The sequence below is a fragment of the Saccostrea echinata genome, unplaced genomic scaffold (assembly GCF_033153115.1).
Source record: "Saccostrea echinata isolate AGI-Se365-2 ecotype Australia unplaced genomic scaffold, CSIRO_AGI_Sech_v1 ptg000032l, whole genome shotgun sequence".
NCBI lineage: Eukaryota > Metazoa > Mollusca > Bivalvia > Ostreida > Ostreidae > Saccostrea > Saccostrea echinata.
In genome coordinates this window covers 2,172,838-2,195,417 of record NW_026889781.1, presented here as the reverse complement: position 1 = coordinate 2,195,417, position 22,580 = coordinate 2,172,838, and the positions used below count along the sequence as shown (strand labels likewise).

Below are 22,580 nucleotides of genomic sequence, written 5' to 3'. Positions count from 1 at the left end.
AACATGTTGCAAACGGGAAAGAAAACCTCCATATCATTATTTTTTTCATCAGGTTATTGTGTAATTGCTATGATAATTTACATGCTGTGATCATAGTTTTTAAAATCAAAATTGGCATACATTGCATGCTGATAGTATTCTTTTAATCATGCATATATCTAAGTGTTCTTCATATGAGTCGTTTATATGTAAACATTTTGAAAAAGAAATAAAAGACCATAGCCTTCTTCTTTTTTTTGTAAACATAATACGAGTTCTGACAAAATGCATGCATAAAATATATTCGTTTTAGAAGAGACATTAATAAGGTTATATTTATTAAATGACAGGCTTCCGAAATTATACGGAATATTGAGGAGCCAAATATAAAACACTTGTATCTGAATGTATCTGAGTTGGCAGAGGAAAATAAAGTAACTGTGTACGGAAAATTCCGTGGCCCTAAAGACACGACAGGAAAGATGAAATATGGGACGATTGTCAAATTTGATAAAGGTATGGTGCATATTTGTTTCATTTTAGTTAATTATTTTTTCGCAATGAATTTGAATGGGAAATTGCAAGATGGTGTGGGTGGGTGGCTGGGTTACTGTGCCCTTGCCTGCGTAATGGGACCTAGTTTTCACCAGGAACACTGTCTTATGCTGGTTTAATTTTAAGATATGCGAGGGGATGTTCATTATTTTTTTGAAATATTTAAGTACGTTTCAAAAAAAATTGTTGCAAGAAAAAAAAACCTATTAGAAGGATTGTTAGAGAATATACACCTATAATCGGGGGATTTGTTTATAAGTATTATAAGAACCCAAAATACAAAATCTTTCTTCTCCCCACAATATCGAAATTTTGGGTTTTCAATATCCGACAAACTCAAAAAAGAAAACCCAAGTAACATGTTATTTAATTATTAGTTTTTAAGTAACGATATTGATTTTTTTTTGTTTCTATTTGTTTATGTTTGTTTTGTTTGTTTGTTTGTTTATTTTATTTATTTATTTATTTATTTATTTATTTATTTATTTATTTATTTTTATTTTTTTCTAAATATGTAAAGAGTGTATTTTGTATACGATGCACAACAAAATTCAATATTTTCGATTAATCTTCATTTTTGAGCCGGCGTTTGCAATATATGAATAAAATAAATCGAAGAGACTCAACATGGATTATATCTAATTGGATTTGAAATACACCCAGATGCCATAGGCATATGCATGTATGCAACCCATTAATCATCAGATGATTGCATCAGATGACTAACCTAATAAAAACGCTGATACTGATTAAATATATGTAAATGCATGAACAGTTAGCTTTATTTCAAATGCCTCATATTGAATTTATAATGCTTTTGGTTAATAAAAATATTTTGATTGAAAGAACTTGTTGATAAATTCCTTTAAATATGTGTCCATATTTCATAAAATTTCAGATAAAAAATGTTGCCACGATTACTACAACAAATGGTTTCTTTTCCTTTTTAAATAAGAAACTCATTCTCAATTTTCTTTTTCTTTGCATAAAATTTTGTCAAAGTATGGGATACTACCACATACGTGAACTATGCAGATGAAATTTAAGGAGATAACGCACAGTATTCAAGCTCTAAAGTCCATTAAACAATAAAAATCATGGTCATATATGTAGCAAACACGGACCTCTAAAACATCAGATGTAGGATCAGGTTTCAGATACATGTAGTATATCAAAAAGGATATATTACAATAGCAAGTACATTTCTCCTAGTTATAGTAACATGTAGTCCAAAACAGTCCTGCTCAAATTTAGGAGTGGCTTTGTTACTAGTACTAGTATTTGAAACATTAAATGTGAACAAAAACACCGCTCCGTGGTAATAAGAAAGCTCTTACATATTATACTTTTTAAGGGAGCACAATAGGCAAACTGAAATACATTTTATGTGAACTATTAAAGTACATGTAGTTTTCATCACCTTCTTTGATCAATTAGTTACATGTGTCATTATTTTTCAGTTCTCGACTCAAGGGAAGAATCATCCGAGTATGAATTTGTTTTGAGTCATGACTCACGAAGATACTGGCCAAGAATTACGCTGACTTCAAAATCTGCATTAGAATCTATGAAGATTTATTTCAACTGGATTGCGGACGAACCTGTACAATCCAAGTTTACTGGAGGAAATTGTTTAGTTGGGATTAATAAGTCCTCTGAGAATCATTCTACGACTTACACTCCAGTTATTCAAAACTGTAATCACCGTATTGATGATTACTTTAAATTTGGCTTTAATAAATCTGGTGAGATTGTTCAACTTCATTCAGACATGTACTGCTTTTCTGGGAATGACGAATATAAGAAGTACTTCACATCTAACTGTACACTTTCTGGACCATTTCACCTCTCATACGTAACATTTTACGAAAACAAAATGGCTGCCGACAATGTTCAACTACTTTATCTCAATTACATGTTCAGTCCTGTGGGACCTTGTTCTTACCAATGTATTGCAGATTTGAAAGAATGGTTTTTCTCAATCATTTAGCATAGTACAGATTTAATGAAAATTTCTAAAGTAATAATACACGTTATGCATCATCTTCTCTCTCTTTAAGTAATGACTAATATTATGAAAACTTACAGCACTGTTCAGGCTGTCTGGGGGCATACAAATATCTATACTTAACGTATTTAATGTCATGGGACTGAATAAATTGTTTTCAGATAATGTTATCTTAAAGTTCATTTAATCAAATTTTCCTGTGTAAGAGTGGTTCACACAGTACACAACGTCTTTATCGTGGTTAACAACACTTTAACGTCTTTCACAGTAGCCTGCCTTATTTCTTACTATATGCTTTTTCTTTTTTCTTTTTTTTTTTCTTTTTTTTTTTTCTTTTTTTGTTTTTGTTTTTTGTTTTGTTTTGTTTTTTTTTTTGGTTTTTTTTTTTTTCATCAAGTTTAGTTGTTAATGGTGCATCAGTGTCTCTTTCAAGTAAAATATCGAAACACTCCACAACTCAACGTAATATTTTCCCACAAAATGTTTAAACCTGAGAATGAATTTTCAAATTTTAACAAAACAGCAAAGACTTTATTAAGTTAAAATCATCATGTATCAATCAGCTGAAAATATCTACGTTACACTATTTGTATTCTTTTTTTTTTCATTTTCCTTTCTTAATATATTTTATCTTTTTTATTTCTTACTATATCTTTATTATGTGTTTTCTTCAATTTAGTTTATAGAAAAATACGTCAATGAAATATTAAGATTGGGTAATATTGGAAAGGCTATGATCATTTCTTAACTCATTTATGGTGAAATATCATTTGGAATATGTCAAAGGATTCATTAGTTTAGCCCATTAACATTCTAACAAATATATATTAACAAAATTAAAATAACAGCAAACGTTCGAAGCAGCTCTATGACATATTGTGTATAATGTTTTCATGACAGATCCCATCCATCCTCCTTTTACAGCCTCATAGTCTATGCGTGTCTTGATTTAGAATTCAAAATAATAAAATAACCACTATACTTACAGTTCTATTGCTTTGTGAGCTTTACAGACCAATTTTAAAGAATGTAAATAACATGAAAATTTATGCATTCAATGTAAATATGATCATGATTTTTTTTTTTCATCTTTTAGAAAAAAAAATTAACAATAATAAAAAAATAATGTATTATACTTTCAAATAACTTAAGCATTTGTAATAAATGGTCAAAATAATAAACAATAATTGTTTTGGCAATAAACTACATTGTGTAATGGTACACATTTTTAGGCGTTTTTCCTCAACATAGATGCTTTTATTTATGATCATTCTTTGAAATTTTTCTAATTAACTTTCACTTTCAAGGAAAATGTTCTGTAATGTAGAAAATAATGTACTGTATAATCCGAACGAATTAGACCTGTAATATAAAACTCCTATTAACTAAAAGCTTATCGATCTAAATTTAACAGTGTTGAGATTTTTCTTCTTTTAATTTGTGAACAAATTACAAACAAGTCATACATTAAAGGATAGATGAAACTTTGACATTTTGAAACCTACGAGAAAAAAGCTTTAATTTTGAATCATTCTCCGATTGAGGCACATGACTTTTTGGGGAGGATAATTTTGTACATTACACTTATTTGTATTAAGGCACATCTATCCTTTTTTGTTGAGTGATTACAAAATAGACTTTAAACAAAATTATTTGGATGAGTGTTTGCGAAATTCACATTAAGCTAAAGCAATGCTAATCGCTCACATTAGGACATATTTATATAATATAAAGAGTTGTCGGTTGTGTAATGTTAATAAACTTTCAAAGACCCAGCTTTTCTTCATATTGCGAGGTCCAAGTTATGAATTGTAACATATCCATTAAAATGATATGTTTTGCAACTGGTGTCATGTGGATAATGCTTGGAAGTTGTGATTGCGTAAGTATCATATTTTTATTCTTATATGTGCAAAGTTTAAGTTTTAATAGATAGGTGAGCTAGCACTGTAGCTTATTTAAAACTTGGTATATTACATTGTACGAACAAATCTTTGATGTTGTTGAGTCCCTTATGTATTGACAGAGAGATAATGCTGCTCTCGATGGGGTGGGGTTCAATTAAGAAATCTCGAGTGAGCTTCACGTTGTCAATGGCCTTACTGTGCTTTACGCCATCTTTCGTTTTCTGTCATTTTGAAATTAAATTGAAAGTTATATGACATTAAGAGATCGCTGTACCTAACAAACACCTAGTTTGTAATATTCCAGTGTGGTACTCTATAAAGTAATTGCATCTCTTCCTGGGCTTTTCCAGTAGTCCGCGTCACCAAATGTTAAAATTTTGTACAAATTGACTTCATTTGAAATATTTTCTAGTACACCCATCAGCCAGGCAATTCTAAAAATAGAGGACCCAATACAGTGCTGTGATTTTTCTTATTTCGTTTTAAAATTGACATCGTTTTTGAATGAGTAATTTAATTTGACTGCATTGCTATAACAGTTTTGTGTTTCAGCAGTTTGATATCGTATTGGTGTATAAAAAAAATAAATCACGGTTTCGCCTTCGTCAGGGATCCAACCGTAATTTTTATTGTGGCAAGATGGCTTTTGCAAGCAAAACATCAATACTTTAATGTTTAGCATATGCAATCATTGGATTTGTTTGAAAGATTTATTAGCATGGTTCATCTGCTGAAATTAATGACTAGGTTTTTTTAGTAATTTGGATTTCAGACGTTTAATGGTCTTATATTCTGCAAGAATAACTTGCTAAAAATATTAACCGCATATTATTTTAATACTTTTCGCAAATAATATAAAATATGAAATACGTCTAAATAAATGTCAATGATAAAATCATCTATTATTGTATAATGAAAAGCGGTCTGTGATTAGGTCTTCCATTCTACATTGGCGGATCTAGGAAATTTTATGAAAGGGACTGTTCAAAACTCTATCCCCCAACGAAATCGAAAAAAGAATTATAATGTAACATCTATAATTCTAAAAGTCTTAGACAAGTAGCTTTTAGATACATTTTTCATGAAGCATGTTTCTATTGTAGAACATTTTATTTTGGCAACATCATTTTTTCCCTGAAAAAAGGGGTTTTTTCCCCCTTTTTTTTAAAATAGGAGAATTCTTTTATGATGCCTTGTTATAATTGTATATTACATTTAATTTAAAAAAAAGTTTACGAGAAGGAAATTTTTGGAAGCACTCGATCTCGCATTAGTTCTCAAATAATTGTTATCGTCATAAAAAATGATGTACATGTAGATTATCTTTTTTCTCTTTTTTCTAGAGATCCTTCTTTCAAATCAATTCTGACACGAAAATCTTGAGAAAAAAATACGCCATTTCTTGCAAGATATAACACGTGACTGTGGTAGAAACAAACCCACAATTAGCTTAAGTTTATTTCTATGACGGACTTCCAAAACAATGCGGATTCTTGAAACGCCAAGTATAAAGCCCTTATATCTGAATGTATCGAAATCGATGAAGGATAGCAGAGTTACAGTGTATGGAGGATTCAAGTGCCCCGATGACACAACTGCAGAAATTGATGACGGAACGATTGTTAAATTTGACAAAGGTAAATTGTTTGTATAATGTTTAGTTTATCATTTTACTGGATAGACGTGTACAAGCATATAAGGTTGAATATTCAATTTCATATAGACAAAATTAGGGATTTGGTTGCCCATAATGTAAATTCAAGTTGTATCGCGTATGTTTAGTAAGACTAACGTGAAGAGCTGATCTGCCATTGTCGCCTTTGACGTCACAGGGTCAAGTGATCGCTATCTAATTAACTTGGATTTTTAAGGTAGCCGACTGGGGTTTTATTGTGTGAAAACTACTTTAGAGAAACTCTTTAATTTTATACCATATGTACCTTACATTGACTTCAGTATACATGCCAAGTTTAGTGAAAATCTACCATCTGGGTACTTTTAAGGGACCATCTCAAAATAGAGTTACATTTACTATAGGATTATATAGGAAAATACTATTTTTTTTCGCACTTTGGAGCAAATTATACAAATGCTTCAATAGACTTTTTGCTCAAATTATAGTATTTGATGAGTAACACTATATTGTACATTTTATGCAAGAAAAACTAAATTCTACCGTCTGGTTTCCAGAGTGGGCATCTCAAATTGTGAAAATTCATGATATTTTCTTGTTTTTATGGAGCACTACAATACATGACAGATATCACAGATTTATATAAAAATATAATAAAAGTGATTGTGAGTTTCTCAATTTCCTATGTTTAAAATTTCAAGAGCATCTATTTTATATTTTTTTTATTTCATGACATAATTTACGACCTCTTACTTTGAACATAGTCGAAAACAATTTCCGCCAGGACATGATGATTAGTATAACTTAATATATAGCGGAGGAGACTTTGCGATTTGCAGGATATGTATTTTGTTTGAACAATTGCATCCTTTTATCATAATTTTAGTTTAATCCAATATAACATTCTATTTTCAGTATTAAACTCTGGGGGAAGTTCAACAGACTTTGAATTGGTTTTAAATTATGATATGCGGAGATATTTGGCAAGACTAACGCTAAGCTCCAAATCTGCATCAGAATTTTTGCACATTTATTTGAGAGGGTTGGTAGACGACTCTGTACAGACCGACTTTACTGGAACAAACTGCTCTGTTGGAATAAACAGATCATCCGAAAGTCAAACCACTACGTACACTTCCGCTATTCAAAACTATAACAACGGCGTCGATGATAAATTTACAATTGGGTTGAATAAATCTGGAAAGATTATTCGACTTGATTCCAACATTTATTGCTACTCTTTAAATGCGGAATATAGGAAGTATTTTAAATCAAGATGTTCTATGTATGAATCCGAGGATCCTTTATATGTTACTTTCTACGAAGAAAAAATGGCCACTGACAATGTTGAACTCCTTTATCTCAATTACATGTTCAATCCCCTTGGACATTGTTCTCAGATATGCATTACAAACATGAAACGATGGTTTTTCTCAATCATTTAGCTTCATCAGCTATCAATTAAAAAAAAATCACTCGTTAAGCTTTTGACTATCTCTTCCTCTCGTTTGATTCATTAAAAAAAAAAAAAACATTTTTTTTTTAAGTCAAGTTTACGGATATAAATGACCAATCATGTAATTATTGAGTTGTGTTTTATTATACTGCATCGAGTAATTGATTGTTGAAAAAATAATAAAATAATATTATGATTCGTTTTTTTTTTCAGGTATATTGTTTGCATATTTATAGTTGTTTACATAACGGTTTTTAGTTGTTGTATGTAGTGTTAATTGCACATAAATAGTCATATCTTCCAAAGGCTTTAATGGCTAAGTGTGTTTACTTTTAGTGCTCTCTCTCTCTCTCTCTCTCTCTCTCTCTCTCTCTCTCAGGATTCAAGCGTATATTACCAAAAAAAAAAATTCTTAGCTCTAATATTCCCATGGATTTAGAGTTTAAAAGGCAACAAACAAATACTGGAATAATTAATTAAATCTAAATAAACATGAACATCCTAAAAATACATGAATAAATACATGAATTCGCAGTGCGGTAGGCTTCAATGAATTTGTATACATAATACTGTCATATTGAGAATTCATACAGCAAATAAGAAAAGAGACGATGAATTGTTGATTTGCTATTTTTTTTTAAATAAACATGTCGCTAGAATAAAAGCGTGTCTAGTTCTAGGTTTTATAAAAGTTTATATATCATATTTTGCTTTCAAAAACAGTTCTCGACATTTTTTTTCAGTGCATTTAAAAACTGAAATGAACACCACCGGGAAAGAAATATTCTTTTTTATTGTTTACTATGTGGGCATTGTATAAATTATCCAGTTGACCATTTGTTTTATTATGACATAATGCATCCAATATACAATTTGATTCAAAGATGAAGATGACCAACAAAATGAAATAAATAAGGGAACATAATTATACACAGTCGTCGTTATCAGCAAAACACAAAAGCATTCAAATTAGACTTTGAATAATTGAAAGTTGGAGCAGTCTCCTTAAATGCATAGGAGTAAGGAAGTGCGTGTCTGAAATCGGAATCTTGGATTTTATGAATTGAAAACAAACTCCATATATGGTATAATCTTTATTTCAGATTAAGCAATGCTGAAAATGCAAGAAGAAAAAAAAAATCTGATAAAACCATTTAAAAATCCTTCAGTAAATTTTGGCACGAAGAAAAAGTTAATATTGTCATTTTGTTTTTGTTTTTTTTTAATGAATTTTATGAATTGTTTATGAATCTTTAACATTCTTCGCTCTAAGGTCTTTTTTGTTATTATTAGCACTGGGGCACTGGGGTACACGTAACAAAAGATTAATAAGAACATTTCTATCCAGTCACACAGTGTTACCCATAACACGATTTTATACAATATTTATTTTACCAGTACATGTATGTATTTTTTCTTAATCTAAACCGAGACATCAATATGTATGGTATTTAGGACTTGATCCAATTAAAATGTACAATTCAGATTTGGATTTTCAATCAACTCTTCTTAAATTGTAACACCAAGACCTCTGTAATTGTTTGTATCATTTGGATTACTATTTTTGTAAAGTTATGTAATAAGTGAAAGGTTCCAATTCTTGGGCATGGTCCCATTTTTAAGAATAATATTGAACAATTTTGTGAGAACAGACACAAACACATCACTACCTGCTTTTACAAATTCATTCAAAATCAGATCTGGACCTGGACTTTTATCATTTTTTTTTAATTTCAGTTTACTTCTTTAACCTCATCTTGGGTGAATTCATAATCAGATAGAATGGTCGGGGTTCTAGATTAAAATTCTCATATTTGTACCTTTTTTTTCTTCAGGTGAATATTCTTTATTTAGCAGGGTTTATAATGATCAACAAAATCTTAATGTGGATTCTGCCTCTATCATTTTAATTTTATTTTCTTTGATTTTATTTCAGAAACTTTGAGATTTGTTTGCTGTTATTGAATTTATTTCTTCAGCAATTGTATTGCAATATTTCCATTTTAAGATGTTTTCTCAGTCTGTTGTAATTTTTCCTAATGTTTGAAAAAGCATGCTGCAATTCAGTATTGTTAGGATATAGTGAAACTTTTATGCCTGGATTTCTCACTTATTTTCTTAGTAATAAACAGTCATAATTAATCCACATTGATTTTTGTTTATTTTTCTTTTTGAAGTTTTTCTTAATTTTGTAGTTTTTAAAAGGTACACGTTTGTTAGCGGCAGTAATAATACTATAAATCATCTTTTCATTTATCTGATTTGTATCCCCTATACGTTCTTTATTCGCAACATCAAAAAATTTCTTAAACATTGATTTCTCTTTCGATATTTCTTTCCCGGAAAGATAATTTATGTATTGTGTTTCATAGAATTTCCCTTTCATAGTGTTCAACTTATATTTTTCTTTACAAAACAAGTCTGTATTCATCAGTATTCTAGTGTTATTAAAGCAATGATCAAAACTTTCTGATAGAGGCAATATCTTAAAGTGTTGTATTCTTTGATATAAATGACTAGAAGCCAACATATAATCAACTGTACGGAAACCATTAACATTATGAAAAGTTAAATATCCACGAGAATCTCCAAGAAATCTTTCATTATGTATAACTAATCCATATGTTTGCACATGGTATTTAACAATTGTCCATGTACGTTTGATTTTGTATCAAGTTGGTAACGTTTACACGATATTCCTCTTTCAAATATGTTCTTAGGTGAAGGGCAATCAAAAAAGGTGTCGATTATTGTATCATGTTTCATATAATCTTGAAGCCTTCCTGTCCTAGCATTTAAATCTCAACATATTAATACTTCACCTTTGCTTCTAAATCTCGACTATAACTACGTTTTTATTGTCACTATCTGTCTTCAGTTCAATGCTTTGAATACATGCACAGCGGAATGTAAAGTGATCATACATTCAAACTAAGTAACCAATCTTTTTCCCAATAGTCAACATTTTTAATGTTACATCTGAGTGATCAGTACATATAGGCTATGGTCTGTTTTTTAGTTAAGTATATTTGTAATGCCTTACTGAGATACAATAAAAGGTAAAAAAAAAAAATTAATATAGTGATTACAGAAAAAATTATCTATCGATGGATCGGTAAACATTATACAATTATTTTTGTTTTTGGGGTTAGAACGATTATTTAGACTACTGAGAAGTACAATATTCACTGAGCTCGAAGGGCGAAGTGAATATTTTTACTTCGAAGGTGTCTAAATCATCGCATTGATTGAAAAAGAAACCAGCAATATCTGTTTTGTTATATGATTCAATGATCAGATATGAAATAGATTAGTCTAGCAATCCATGCTTAAACGTTTCTGACTTGTTCACAATTCCCGGAGTCCCATTCAAACGCAATTAGAGGAGCATGGTTTTACCAGTTGTATTTATTTGGAAATTAATCTATATTAGGTGCAATGAAGAAGAAAAAATAAAGTCGAACACAGATGCATTTGTGTGACTTTGAAAAAAGGAGTGCATTATAAGAAAAAAAAAACTTGAAACTTACCTAAAAAAATCTTTGACCTGCTGTCCTCCCCCTTCCTCTAAAAAAAATTCTCCAAACTACAAATTGTATTTATTTTGGAGGGAAGGGATGTTAAGATGATATGGTCAATAAACGGAGAGAGGCCTCCTTTAAATGATAATGTTCATTCAAAGACTGCACCCCCATCTACACCCTAATTCTACATGCCGGATCACCTGATTGTAAGTAGGGTGCAAGTGAAATAACTTTTCTAAACCACTTGTGTAACAATGGAATTTCCCGATATTTTTTAGTCCTATGTAGAAACAATAAATTCTTTTGTTCACCTTGAAGGTCATGTACAGTTGAACATAATGTTACATTATTTCTTCACCGATGGGTTTCAGCCAATCAAGGAGCTACAGACCCTGAGACGTGCTACTTCCCCACACGCATGCTGCACGAACGGTACACGCTCGCTACACGGTTTGCAAGAAACGCTGCACGGTTTACACGAAACGCTACACGGTTTGCACGAAACGCTACACGGTTTACACGAAACGCTTTGCACGAAAGGCTGCACGGTTTACACGAAAGCCTGCACGAAACGCTTTGTACACGTTTCCCACACGCTTTGTACACGATTCTCGCACAGTTTGGCCTCGATCTCCATTTTCTATTTCGGAATCTCTCGGACTTTATTTCAATTATTACGGATTAATCAAAGATTAGTTTAGAATTGATCACTCAGATTAAGTTAAGATTAAAACTCGCTACACCAGTACTATATTAACAGATAAAATATTCGATGTTCAGTTGTAATTAATACATAGTTGTCAGTGAGTATGTGACCCGCCCGGTGAAATACTTATCGTCTGTGTACAAACCTTTTTTCACTAGACTCTGAATTACGCACTGAAAAAAAATATCATATTTGTAATTCATAATCTTTCACAGCATTTACTGTTTTTCCAATTATAATTTGATATTAAATAGTCGTTTTATTACTAACAAATAGACTCGGTTATTGATTTGAAGAAAAAAATGTTTCAATTGCGTATGATTTCTGTAAACGGATTGATTTTCTTTTCACCTTTTTTAATTATTGATTGGATTATACATTTTTTGATTTATTAAAAAAAAATCATTTGATAAAATTAGGTTCTGTTTATAATTTGCAAAGGTAATATGTAAACTGCATCTAACAGGAACATTGTGCAGGAAAAGGGGGGGGGGGGGAGGTAGATTACCGAGATCTTACTGTTGTATCTTCAAATCTGTACATGACTAAATATAACGGGCACTTGTTTCAAAAAGTATACCATCGGGGGAAAAATATTAAAGAAACAAGTGCCCCTTCTATGAAAAAAAAAGGATATCCATATCTCCAGCAGGACCCGATACATGTAATTCATTCAAAATGGTAAATATATCGTTTCATTACAGAGTTAAACTTATTTAATCATTAAAATTTTATATGGTAGAGAAGCCGGGGGCTAAGTATTGTAATTATTTAGTTCTCTTTTGAGGCATTGGTTTATCAAATAAAAACAATATTATACCCACCACCTTTTAAAATCCTTCATTTCAAACCGCGTCTAGACAAAAAATAAATAAATAAATAAATAAATAAAAAAAATCAATAATTTATGTAATCAATAATCACGGCTCTTAACAATACATTCAATATATATGTATACATGTCCAATGTCCTAAAAACTAAAAATAAATATTCTCTAGAACTGCGTAATTAATAAAACAACTAATATACATGTATGATTATTCAGGATTTATTTTATTTACCAATGCACTGGCAAATTAACTCACTGTTTACAGACAATCGGATAAATTTAAGAAATAAAATCCACGGGTATTTATTTATACCCATTAAATACTAATAAAACCGTTTAATTTCACAAATTAAAAATCAATCGTTATTGTCGGTTGTCATCTTATATATGATTGACAAGAGATGCTTGCAGAACAAGTTTTCAGTCCCGGCACGCGGAAACCGTGATCGCTGTTGTAAATGACCTTGATCACAGTCGTAAGAAAAGTGTTGAAAGTGTAAAGAAGATTACAATATTTTTTAAGGGGTGCATCGGGCGCACCCCGAAAAAAGTAGTAGATTATTGTAAAAAAGAAAATCATCAATAAAAGACTTGTTTACAACAAAAACTCAGTTAGTATTTTCATTTGATCACCCCCCCCCCTCCCGGAAATATTTAACCCTGTATTTGTCGATGCATGTGAATTATAATTCATTCATATGACTATTATTAATCAACCAATTTTATGCATAAAAAAAACTATAAATGAACTTATCGTTCCAAAATAATTTGTATCACAATATTGTAATATAAGAAAATTATGTTCGTTTATAAAGAAAATCAATTAACTGTGCTCCCCGGCCTAGAATTCCAATACTTCACATTTATAGCAACCCACTAAATTTTGTGTTTTATTTCTCACGCCTGCCATATTTATCTATTATTTTGTTTTAATCACCGATATGTTCTCGTAATCCCACATCCCGTAATTGTAAAATGGTGAAGAGATTCAAATAAATGAATGAAAAGGACAAGACGAATTTCTAATGAATTTCTTTTAAAAAATGTTCAGTATTTCTCCCTTTAAAAAATGTATTGAATCAAATACCTTAAAATTTATTTGCATATAATTAATCACTTTTAACACATTTTCTGTCCGTCTTTATTGAAATAAAAAAAGAAAGAAAATCAAACAAATATGTAATACATTACCGAGTAATTTTATTTTGTTGTTTCCGTATTTTTTCACTCTTAAAATACCACCGGTAAGATATATCCGAATAATATTAGTTACAAACAACACAGAATGACATGTTGATCCATCAATAGCCATCTTTAAAATAAGACTTCCAAATGAATCCTACACTTTTCTCACACGATTACTGCACGAAAGTTGCACGTTTCTCACACGGTTCTTACACGAAAGTGGCACGTTTCTCACACGCTTCTCGCACGCTCGCTACACGGTTTGCACGAAACGCTTTGGAGCTTACACGAAACGCTGCACGGTTTACACGAAACGCTACACGGTTTGCACGAAACGCTGCATGGTTTACACGAAACGCTACACGGCTTGCACGAAACGAAAAGCGCACGAAAGTCACACGCTTTTTTGGGGTAGTAGCACGTTTCAGGGTCTGTAGGCATTATTCAATCATATGATAATTTATTTCCGGTTGCAGCGTTAATGTAAATAAAATATGTCAATATTTATTATTTAAAAAATCTCGACAAAGAGAATTTTTTAACATTCTTAAAATATTTAAACGTTTACAACAAATCCCAATAAAACAAATATATAAAAGAAACAAAAAGGTCTAAAAACAGTTCCTTGAGGTACACCTGAAACTATGTATGCAAGTGTTGATGTATAATCATCTAGGTCCACCCTTTGTTTTCTATTCACTTAAAACATGATTATGACGTAAACCATTTGTTTTGTTGTCCATTATAAAGCTTAATGTTTAGCTAACTCCCTTTAACAGTCCATTAAGCTACCTGTTTATTCTCTTTGGAAAAATAAGAATGGACACTTTTTCTTTAATAAAAATGGACAATTGAAACAAACAGAATTGAGAGTTACAGGTAAAGTTTGAAATGTTTCAAAAAGGAAACAAATACATTAAATATGATTTAACTGTCCATTCCTTAGACATAGACTTTTTGTGATTTGCATCTGGAAACGCAATTGTTATCCAAAAAATTACTGTGTACCCCTAGCTTACCTGTGACTGTCCATTCTGTAAACAATGAACTTCTCTATGGATGTGTGCTACCTCACAAAATCAATTCTTACCATCTGATACCAGTTTTGTATTAACTTTTCAGAACAAAGGAAACAAGAGCACCGCTAAGCGAGCAACCCTCTGCGGCAGGAACTTCACCGGAAATGGCAATGTCTTCGTACGAAAGAAAAGTTCTCAAGAGGGACGTTAAAGAAGATACAATAATCTTACATTTTTAACAATAGTCAACTGAAGGTTTATATCATCTTGGGGTGGGGTCTATTTTTAACAAAAGTTAAGGTGCATTGCATCTTGGGGGGGGGGGGGGGATAACATGCATACGTGACTTTGCAGTTTCCCTTATTCATAGCAGAAACATATCACGTATGCTATAAGTTTCAGTAATTTACTTACCTGAGTATACCTCACAGTTGCATGCAATATGCATCAAATCGGAGCATTCCCAAGGAAGCAATATTCTTTCGCAATGAAAAATGATAACATGTATGACGGTACTGAGAGGTCACTGAAACTTGTGAAATGCCATTTTACATGTAGCTTTCAAGAATTACGTGCACCTTAAGAATAAATACCATATTGTAAACAGGCACGTGTGGAATTCTGGTAATGAAACCGCGACGTTCATCAAATTATTTCAGTTACCCAGGGTCAGAGATGACACTTTAATTCAAACAGACTGTCTCGAGATACACACAAGAGTATGACTATACGCAAATACAAAGTAGAACTTACCGGAGCGAGTCTATCGAAGCGACCCGAATTAACCAGATTAAAAGCGGAAGTGAGTATTGTCAAGTCGTACATATATAATTTCAGGGTTTGAGGGTTGTAAAATTGCGATATTTTAGAGCTGACATGAATTCTTAAAAACGCAACCTTTTCATAATTGAATACAATAACGTCAGAGTAAAATGACGTAAAATTTCGCAAAAATGTTTCGCTCATACCAAGTATAGGTTTGGACTGTGAGTGTTGATAGCTTTCTCACCATTATGGCATTTTCTTTATTTTCTTGTTTAAATAGATAAATAGTTTAATGAATTTTTAAAAAAAAAAACTTTTTGAGGCATGGTCAACTTCTAAGTACAGATTAATATACATGCATTAGAATGATTTGAAAAAAAGAAAGAAATATTTTAGGTTTCTACATATTACATACCATTACTAAATTTCGTGATTTTGTCGCCTTTTTTATCCCATCCAACTCCATTTTCCACTTAAAACATCGCTGTGTGTTAAACAACATTAAGAATGGACAGAAAATTATTTCATTAAGTAATATGCATATAATTGTTAGAAATATACAGTATAACAATCATTTGATGATATAATGTAACACTAATGCGACTTATAAGCTATCTAATTAGATAAAAGTCCCATGCCTTTTTATACCCAAACTTTCTACAGAAAGCTCTGGTATATTGTTGTAACCCTGGTCCGTCGGGGGAAAAAAACAAACAAACAAACAAACAAAAACAAAAACAAAAACAAAACAAAACGGGCCACAATTTGACATTGCCCATATTCATTACAATAAAGGCAAGTTAACAATATTTTACTCTATTTTTTTTTTAACATAATGCATACAAATAAAGATCCAAAAATAACATTTTTTTTTTTAATTCCAAACTGGATTGCGCCTAGTTTAACTTCTTTATGTTTGAAATGTTTTCATTTTTATATGTGTTTTTATGCCCCTGTAATCGAAGATTTGGGGGTATATAGCTTTTGTCCTATCCATCCATTCGTCTGTCCGTTTGTATGTCTGTCTGTCTGTTTGTTTGTCCTCAAAGACTTTAACCTTACCCATTACTTTTGAGTGGATGGGGCTATGGCTTTCATATTTCACAGGTGTATTCCTTGTGACAAGTCATTTCATATGGTACCACCAAATTTAACCTTTTGATTTTTACCTTGGAGTTTGACCCACTTTTACAAAAGTTTACTACAATTCAACCTTGGCCATAACTTTTGAACAGTTGGTGCTAGAGCTTCCATACTTCATATGTGTATTCATTTTGACGAGATCTTTCAATAGGTGTAAATAGTTTTTTTTTTAATTTTTGAGCTTGACCTTAGAGTTTGACCCACTTTTTAAAAAAAAAACGTAATCTTGGCCATATCTTTTGAACAGCTAGCATTGAGCTTTCATATTTCACAGATGTATTCCTTGTGAAAAGACCTTCCTTTAGATTCCAACATCTTAACTATTGACCTTGATTTTTGAAGTTTGACTTGCATTTGAGAAACTTCAACCTTCGCCATAAGCTGTCATATGGGGACATCAGTGTTTCATTACATTTTTTTTTAATTTGGGTTGCATCTAACACTGCTTGAAATTTTATCTTTACAAAACTTTACTGCAGAAGTAAATAAGCTTAAAGGTTTTAAAAAATTCAAGGTTACCTTTACCTAAACTTTAATTTAATTAAAGAAGTAAAGGTTATCTTTAAGTACTTTTACATTAATTTAAATCTTTAAAGATCGCCTTTGCATTTTCTTTACTTACAACAAATGATGAAAGGTCACCTTTTTTTCTTTACTTTGCATAAAACATAAACTTTATGCTCCTTTACTTCTAACAAAAGTTTCAAAGGTGACCATTCTTGCTTTTAGTATATACAGTTGAACTTTAATTTGTATTTAAACTTTTCTGTATATATATATAAAAATTATCATATATGAAACTACTGAAAGATAACCTATAATTTAAGTAAAGTTTAGGTAAAGGTAACCTTGTTTTGTTTTTGTTTTTTTAAAAAACCTTTAAGTTAATTGACTTCTGCAGTTGTTTTGAAGATGAACAAATGTGATGACATGTTTTGACAGACCTGCAATTTATCTTTCCAGGCTGGATTTCATAATATGAAAATGAAATGCATACATGCTATCCATATTTAATTTTTTTGTCCATCTTGTTTCGCCTCTTTTTTTTAAATCAGGACATTTAATCAAATTTGATTTTAGAATGAATCTTTTTATGAAGGATAACCCATGATTTTCAAACAAATGTAAAGATAAGATTAGAAAAAAGATAAGATTAGAAAAAAATTAAGTTCCCTCCATACAATTTTTTTTTACAATCGACAAAACTTTAAAACACCTTCAAAAGATTGAAACGTTTATTCACAAAATAAAATTTTAATTTAAAAAATTCAAATAATACCTTGTACATTATGAATGCAATGGTAATAAATATGTATAAACTCTTGCATAATAACAAAGTTTTGCTACATAAATAATTACAAAATATAAAAACTAATATATTTGAAAAATTATATTCTGCTACTTTATCATGGCCCTTGCTGAATTGTGTTTACTGAACAAAAAATTTTAAAGTTGTGCATAAACTGAAGTGTTCAATGTGTGTTTGTAAATATGTTGTCTTATGTGTCCGGCTTCACACGTGCTGTATGTGCCCGACTTCACAAGTTTTTGTTGTGCATAAACTGAAGTGTTCAATGTGTGTTTGTAAATATGTTGTCTTATGTGTCCGGCTTCACACGTGCTGTATGTGCCCGACTTCACAAGTTTTTGTTGTGTATGGACTGAAGTGATCAATGTGTGTTTGTAAATATGTAGTCTTATGTGTCCGGCTTCACACGTGCTGTATGTGCCCGACTTCACAAGTTTTTGTTGTGTATGGACTGAAGTGTTCAATGTGTGTTTGTAAATATGTAGTCTTATGTGTCCGGCTTCACACGTGCTGTATGTGCCCGACTTCACAAGTTTTTGTTGTGTATGGACTGAAGTGTTCAATGTGTGTTTGTAAATATGTAGTCTTATGTGTCCGGCTTCACACGTGCTGTATGTGCCCGACTTCACAAGTTTTTGTTGTGTATGGACTAAAGTGATCAATGTGTGTTTGTAAATATGTAGTCTTATGTGTCCGCTTCACACGTGCTGTATGTGCCCGACTTCACAAGTTTTTGTTGTGTATGGACTGAAGTGTTCAATGTGTGTTTGTAAATATGTAGTCTTATGTGTCCGGCTTCACACGTGCTGTATGTGCCCGACTTCACAAGTTTTTGTTGTGTATGGACTGAAGTGATCAATGTGTGTTTGTAAATATGTAGTCTTATGTGTCCGGCTTCTGTTTATCTTTACAAAATAAACAACAATAAAAGTGCTCAAAAATATATATATATGCATAACCATTTAAAAAAACTACCCAGCAGCATTGAGGAAAAAAAATCATAGAAAAATGTACAAAGATGTCCTTTTTAGGCAGAAATAAGACATTTATTTATGCCAGAAATACTAATAAATCTAAACAACAAAATATCCAATGAATATGCTTGCCACATACATTCAAGAAAGTCTTCTTTTGCATAGCATATTTAATTTTAATTACAAAAACCTTTCACGTGGTATAACAACAATGGTATTAATCCCTTGCAAGTTCTCAAAAGCATAAACAAATTTGGATTTTATTCTCTGAATGGGAATAAAACTAGCAGGGCCTTCAATTTCATACATATTGGCCTTCCAAACTTCAACTGGTTTACCAAAATAATTTTTCATTGTTTCATTCACTTTGCAAAACCATTTAACCCTTGCAAGGCAATGGACATGTGATTTTCCTTCAATAAGAATATTATGCAAAATTATTTTCTCAACTTGTCCAGGCCTAGGTTTAAGGTCCATGTTCTCAAATGAAGATATCTGTCCATTATTGCCATACCAATGTGCAATTATCATAGAGGATCGATTGCTTCGACCTCGCTTGGTCCCAATAATATTTCCAAATACATTGATACTTTCAGTGGAACGAAAAGTATTACACACTTCAATGTTTTCAATTAACACATTTGGATATAAAACTTGGTACAGATGTTTCAAATATGAAAAATCTCTTTCATTCAAAAAACAATTTTTCAAAGTGGAATGAGAAAAAACAGAATTTATCATACCTAATGTCCAATCACACATGCTCACTTCAACATTTCTAGAGGACATTTTTGACAAACTGATATTTTGACACATATTCATCTCAGCAAGTGTGCCCCTATCTTTACTATCAATCATAGAAACAATTCTTTCAAACTCAGGCCCAAAATCTTGGCCAATATTTTCTTTACAATCAATATCAACAACATGCACAGTTTTCAAAAATTTTCGCATGAGTTGCAGCTCAACAAATCTGTTATTTGTAGGAAATGCACCCAAAATTCCATTTTCTCTCTCAAAACTGAATAACCAGAATGCATACACAGGACCAAAATCATACAGGCATTTGTCCAAATGAGCATGTAAATGTATATTTGGTGTAATGACCTCATCACCAAATGCTCTTTCAACAGATTCACAAAAAGAAATCAGCAATAAATGTGCAACTTTTACATGGTTTTTCGTCAATGATCTTGAACATAAAAATTTACATGCAAGAACAAATTTTCTCCAGTAATCAAAATGATCATTAGGAAGGAGATCTTTAAGTGCATACACTGAAAACATTATCGTCCAGTTTTTCCACTGATCAGCATTGAATGAACCATAGCTAGATGCAAATTTTTTGGGCAACTTTCCTATATCTGATGGACAATACACACCTGAAATCTTTTCTTGTATTTTTTCAAAATGATCGGGCAAGAGTACTTTTTTATCTTTCCATAGGGTCATCATACGTTTTGCTGTTCCTAAAAACAAGTTATGCATTGGGTCAATGATTGTCATACGAATAGGATCAAAGTACTCTAGCTCCAAGAGTACAGAATATCTGACTCCATACTTTTTTTCTAGCTCTTCTTTTTTTGTTTTGGTTTTTGACTTCATAATTTCCTTCACCATATTCATATGAGAATCTTTATCACGTTCAACCCATTCCCTCACATTAAACCCCCCATAATTTTTCTGACCAATAACTCCTTCAAAACGCTTCATGCACTTGTTACATCCCAAAGTAGCAGAGTGACCTAAAAAGCCACAAAGCTTTCTGCTTGCTGGAACATCACAACCCACACACAGAAGTGCCAGCCTAAAACTAACAGGATCTGAAGGAGATGTATAACTATCTAAATGGTACCCCACCCATGCTTCCTGCAATTCATCTACAAGAGGTTGTAAAAATGTATTTGTTGGGGGTTCAGTTTTACAGTCGGGTATTAATCCTACCAAAATAATGTTGTTTCTTTTGAATCTTTCTTCTCGTGGCAAATTTAAAACTGACAAATATATAGCACCTACTGAGTAATTTGAATACTTAAAAGGTTGAAACCAATCAACATTTAACATAAGTCCAAAATTATTTGGTTCTGTAAAAAAATTAAACTTCTCACCATTGAATTCTTTCCAAACATTTCCATCATAAACATCACTCAACACATCATCAGTGTAAGTTTGATGACGCCACTTTTCACACAAGTTTTCAAAACCTTTCTTTTTTACAAGCCTGTGGATACTCTCTTTAAGACTTTTATAACAGTATGTTTTTTTAGCAACAAAAGTTATCTTTCCATTTACTGTTACAGATTTAAGAAGAATTTCTCCACAAGGCTTTCTGAAATTGGCTAATTTATGGTTTGGTTGGACAACATTGTTACACTTTTTTGACACATTTTTACCCTCAATAATTTGTAAACATTGGGAAAAATCATACAGAGAAAAACATTTTGGACATACAACATATTTCTTGAAATTATCTTTTTTAAAATGTACTGAACTATTTGCCTGATACAATGTTGATGGAAAACTTTTGTAAAGAGCAGCAATAAATGATGAAGAAAATGAGCCAAGATAAAAAATTGATTTGATCAGCATGATAATGAATGATAAGGCCATATCTGAAATGAAAAAAACTGCTTGCCACCTAAACAGTAATTTTAAAATAATTTGTACATATTCACGGTTTCTGTCTGTTTCTGTAGGCATCTCAGATTCTCCTTCACTCTCCCCCATAAACATTTCAACAAGCTCCTCATCCTCTATATCAGTGCCTTCTTCACTATCTGAAGATATATCCTCCGGAACATTGTCCGATTCAAACGTAGGTTCAGGGTCCACAGCTTGTGAATAGTCTTCCTTTCTGGAGGAAGTAGATGGCATTTCTTCAGCCATTGGTTCAGGAATTGGTTCATAATTTCTGGATTCCTCCACATCTGTTACATTATTATCTTTACACAAATGTCTTTTGAAATATCTGTTAGAAAATTCCTCTTTGCAATTTGTGCAATATTTTCTTTTTCTTTTATAATGATCCATCACGGAACTGCAAACAAAGGATTGGGTACATTCACTAATTTGATTTAAATACTAAATATTCATATATCACAAGAGGCCCAGGGGCCACATCCCTCACCTGAGCACTTTGGCTTGGAAAAGGCCGAAATCAGTTCAGTGTTGGGGGGGGGGGAGGGAGGGAGGGAGGGGGGTGTATGATTTGAACTAACTTGAATCTACACTGCCTAAGGATGTTTTTGAATTAATATGACACATAATGGCTTTGCTGTTCTTAAGAAGAAAATTTTTATTGATATCTCCTTGGGGGGGGGGGGGATTTGAACAAATTTGAATCTACATTACCTCAAACTTAAATTCCCTTTACCCAAGAATACATTGTGGCAAGTTTGGTTGAAATTGGCCCAGTGGTTCTTGAGAAGATGAAAATGTGAAAAGTTTACGACAACGGCAATGACGACAATGATGACAGACAACGGACAAATTTTGATCAGAAAATCTCAATTGAGCCTTCGGCTCAGGTATAAAGCAGAAAATGAAAATAGACAAATTATTAATATTAAAAATTACCATGATGTAGCA

The 22,580-nt window shown here is 31.6% G+C and overlaps 2 protein-coding genes across 2 annotated transcripts; one reads left to right on the top strand and one right to left on the bottom strand.

The window, feature by feature from the left end:
• Positions 1-5,914: 5,914 nt before the first annotated feature.
• On the top strand, positions 5,915-7,536 carry LOC133197944 (uncharacterized). The gene is made up of 2 exons (XM_061334117.1): positions 5,915-6,086; positions 6,998-7,536. The coding sequence occupies exons 1-2, from the start codon at positions 5,933-5,935 to the stop codon at positions 7,525-7,527; spliced, it is 684 nt and encodes a 227-aa protein (XP_061190101.1). The 5' UTR covers positions 5,915-5,932; the 3' UTR covers positions 7,528-7,536.
• A 10,525-nt stretch (positions 7,537-18,061) lies between these two features.
• On the bottom strand, positions 18,062-22,022 carry LOC133197942 (uncharacterized). Its single transcript, XM_061334114.1, has one exon. It carries the CDS (start codon positions 22,020-22,022, stop codon positions 19,173-19,175), a length of 2,850 nt encoding a protein of 949 aa, XP_061190098.1. The 3' UTR covers positions 18,062-19,172.
• Between the last annotated feature and the right edge of the window lie 558 nt (positions 22,023-22,580).

Excerpts from the sequence above, each read along its gene's own strand:
- LOC133197944 (XM_061334117.1), top strand. The coding sequence starts at position 5,933 with ATGCGGATTCTTGAAACGCCAAGTATAAAGCCCTTATATCTGAATGTA. Across the intron at positions 6,087-6,997 it reads GATTGTTAAATTTGACAAAG|TATTAAACTCTGGGGGAAGT; the intron begins GTAAATTGTTTG and ends TTCTATTTTCAG.
- LOC133197942 (XM_061334114.1), bottom strand. The coding sequence starts at position 22,022 with ATGGATCATTATAAAAGAAAAAGAAAATATTGCACAAATTGCAAAGAG.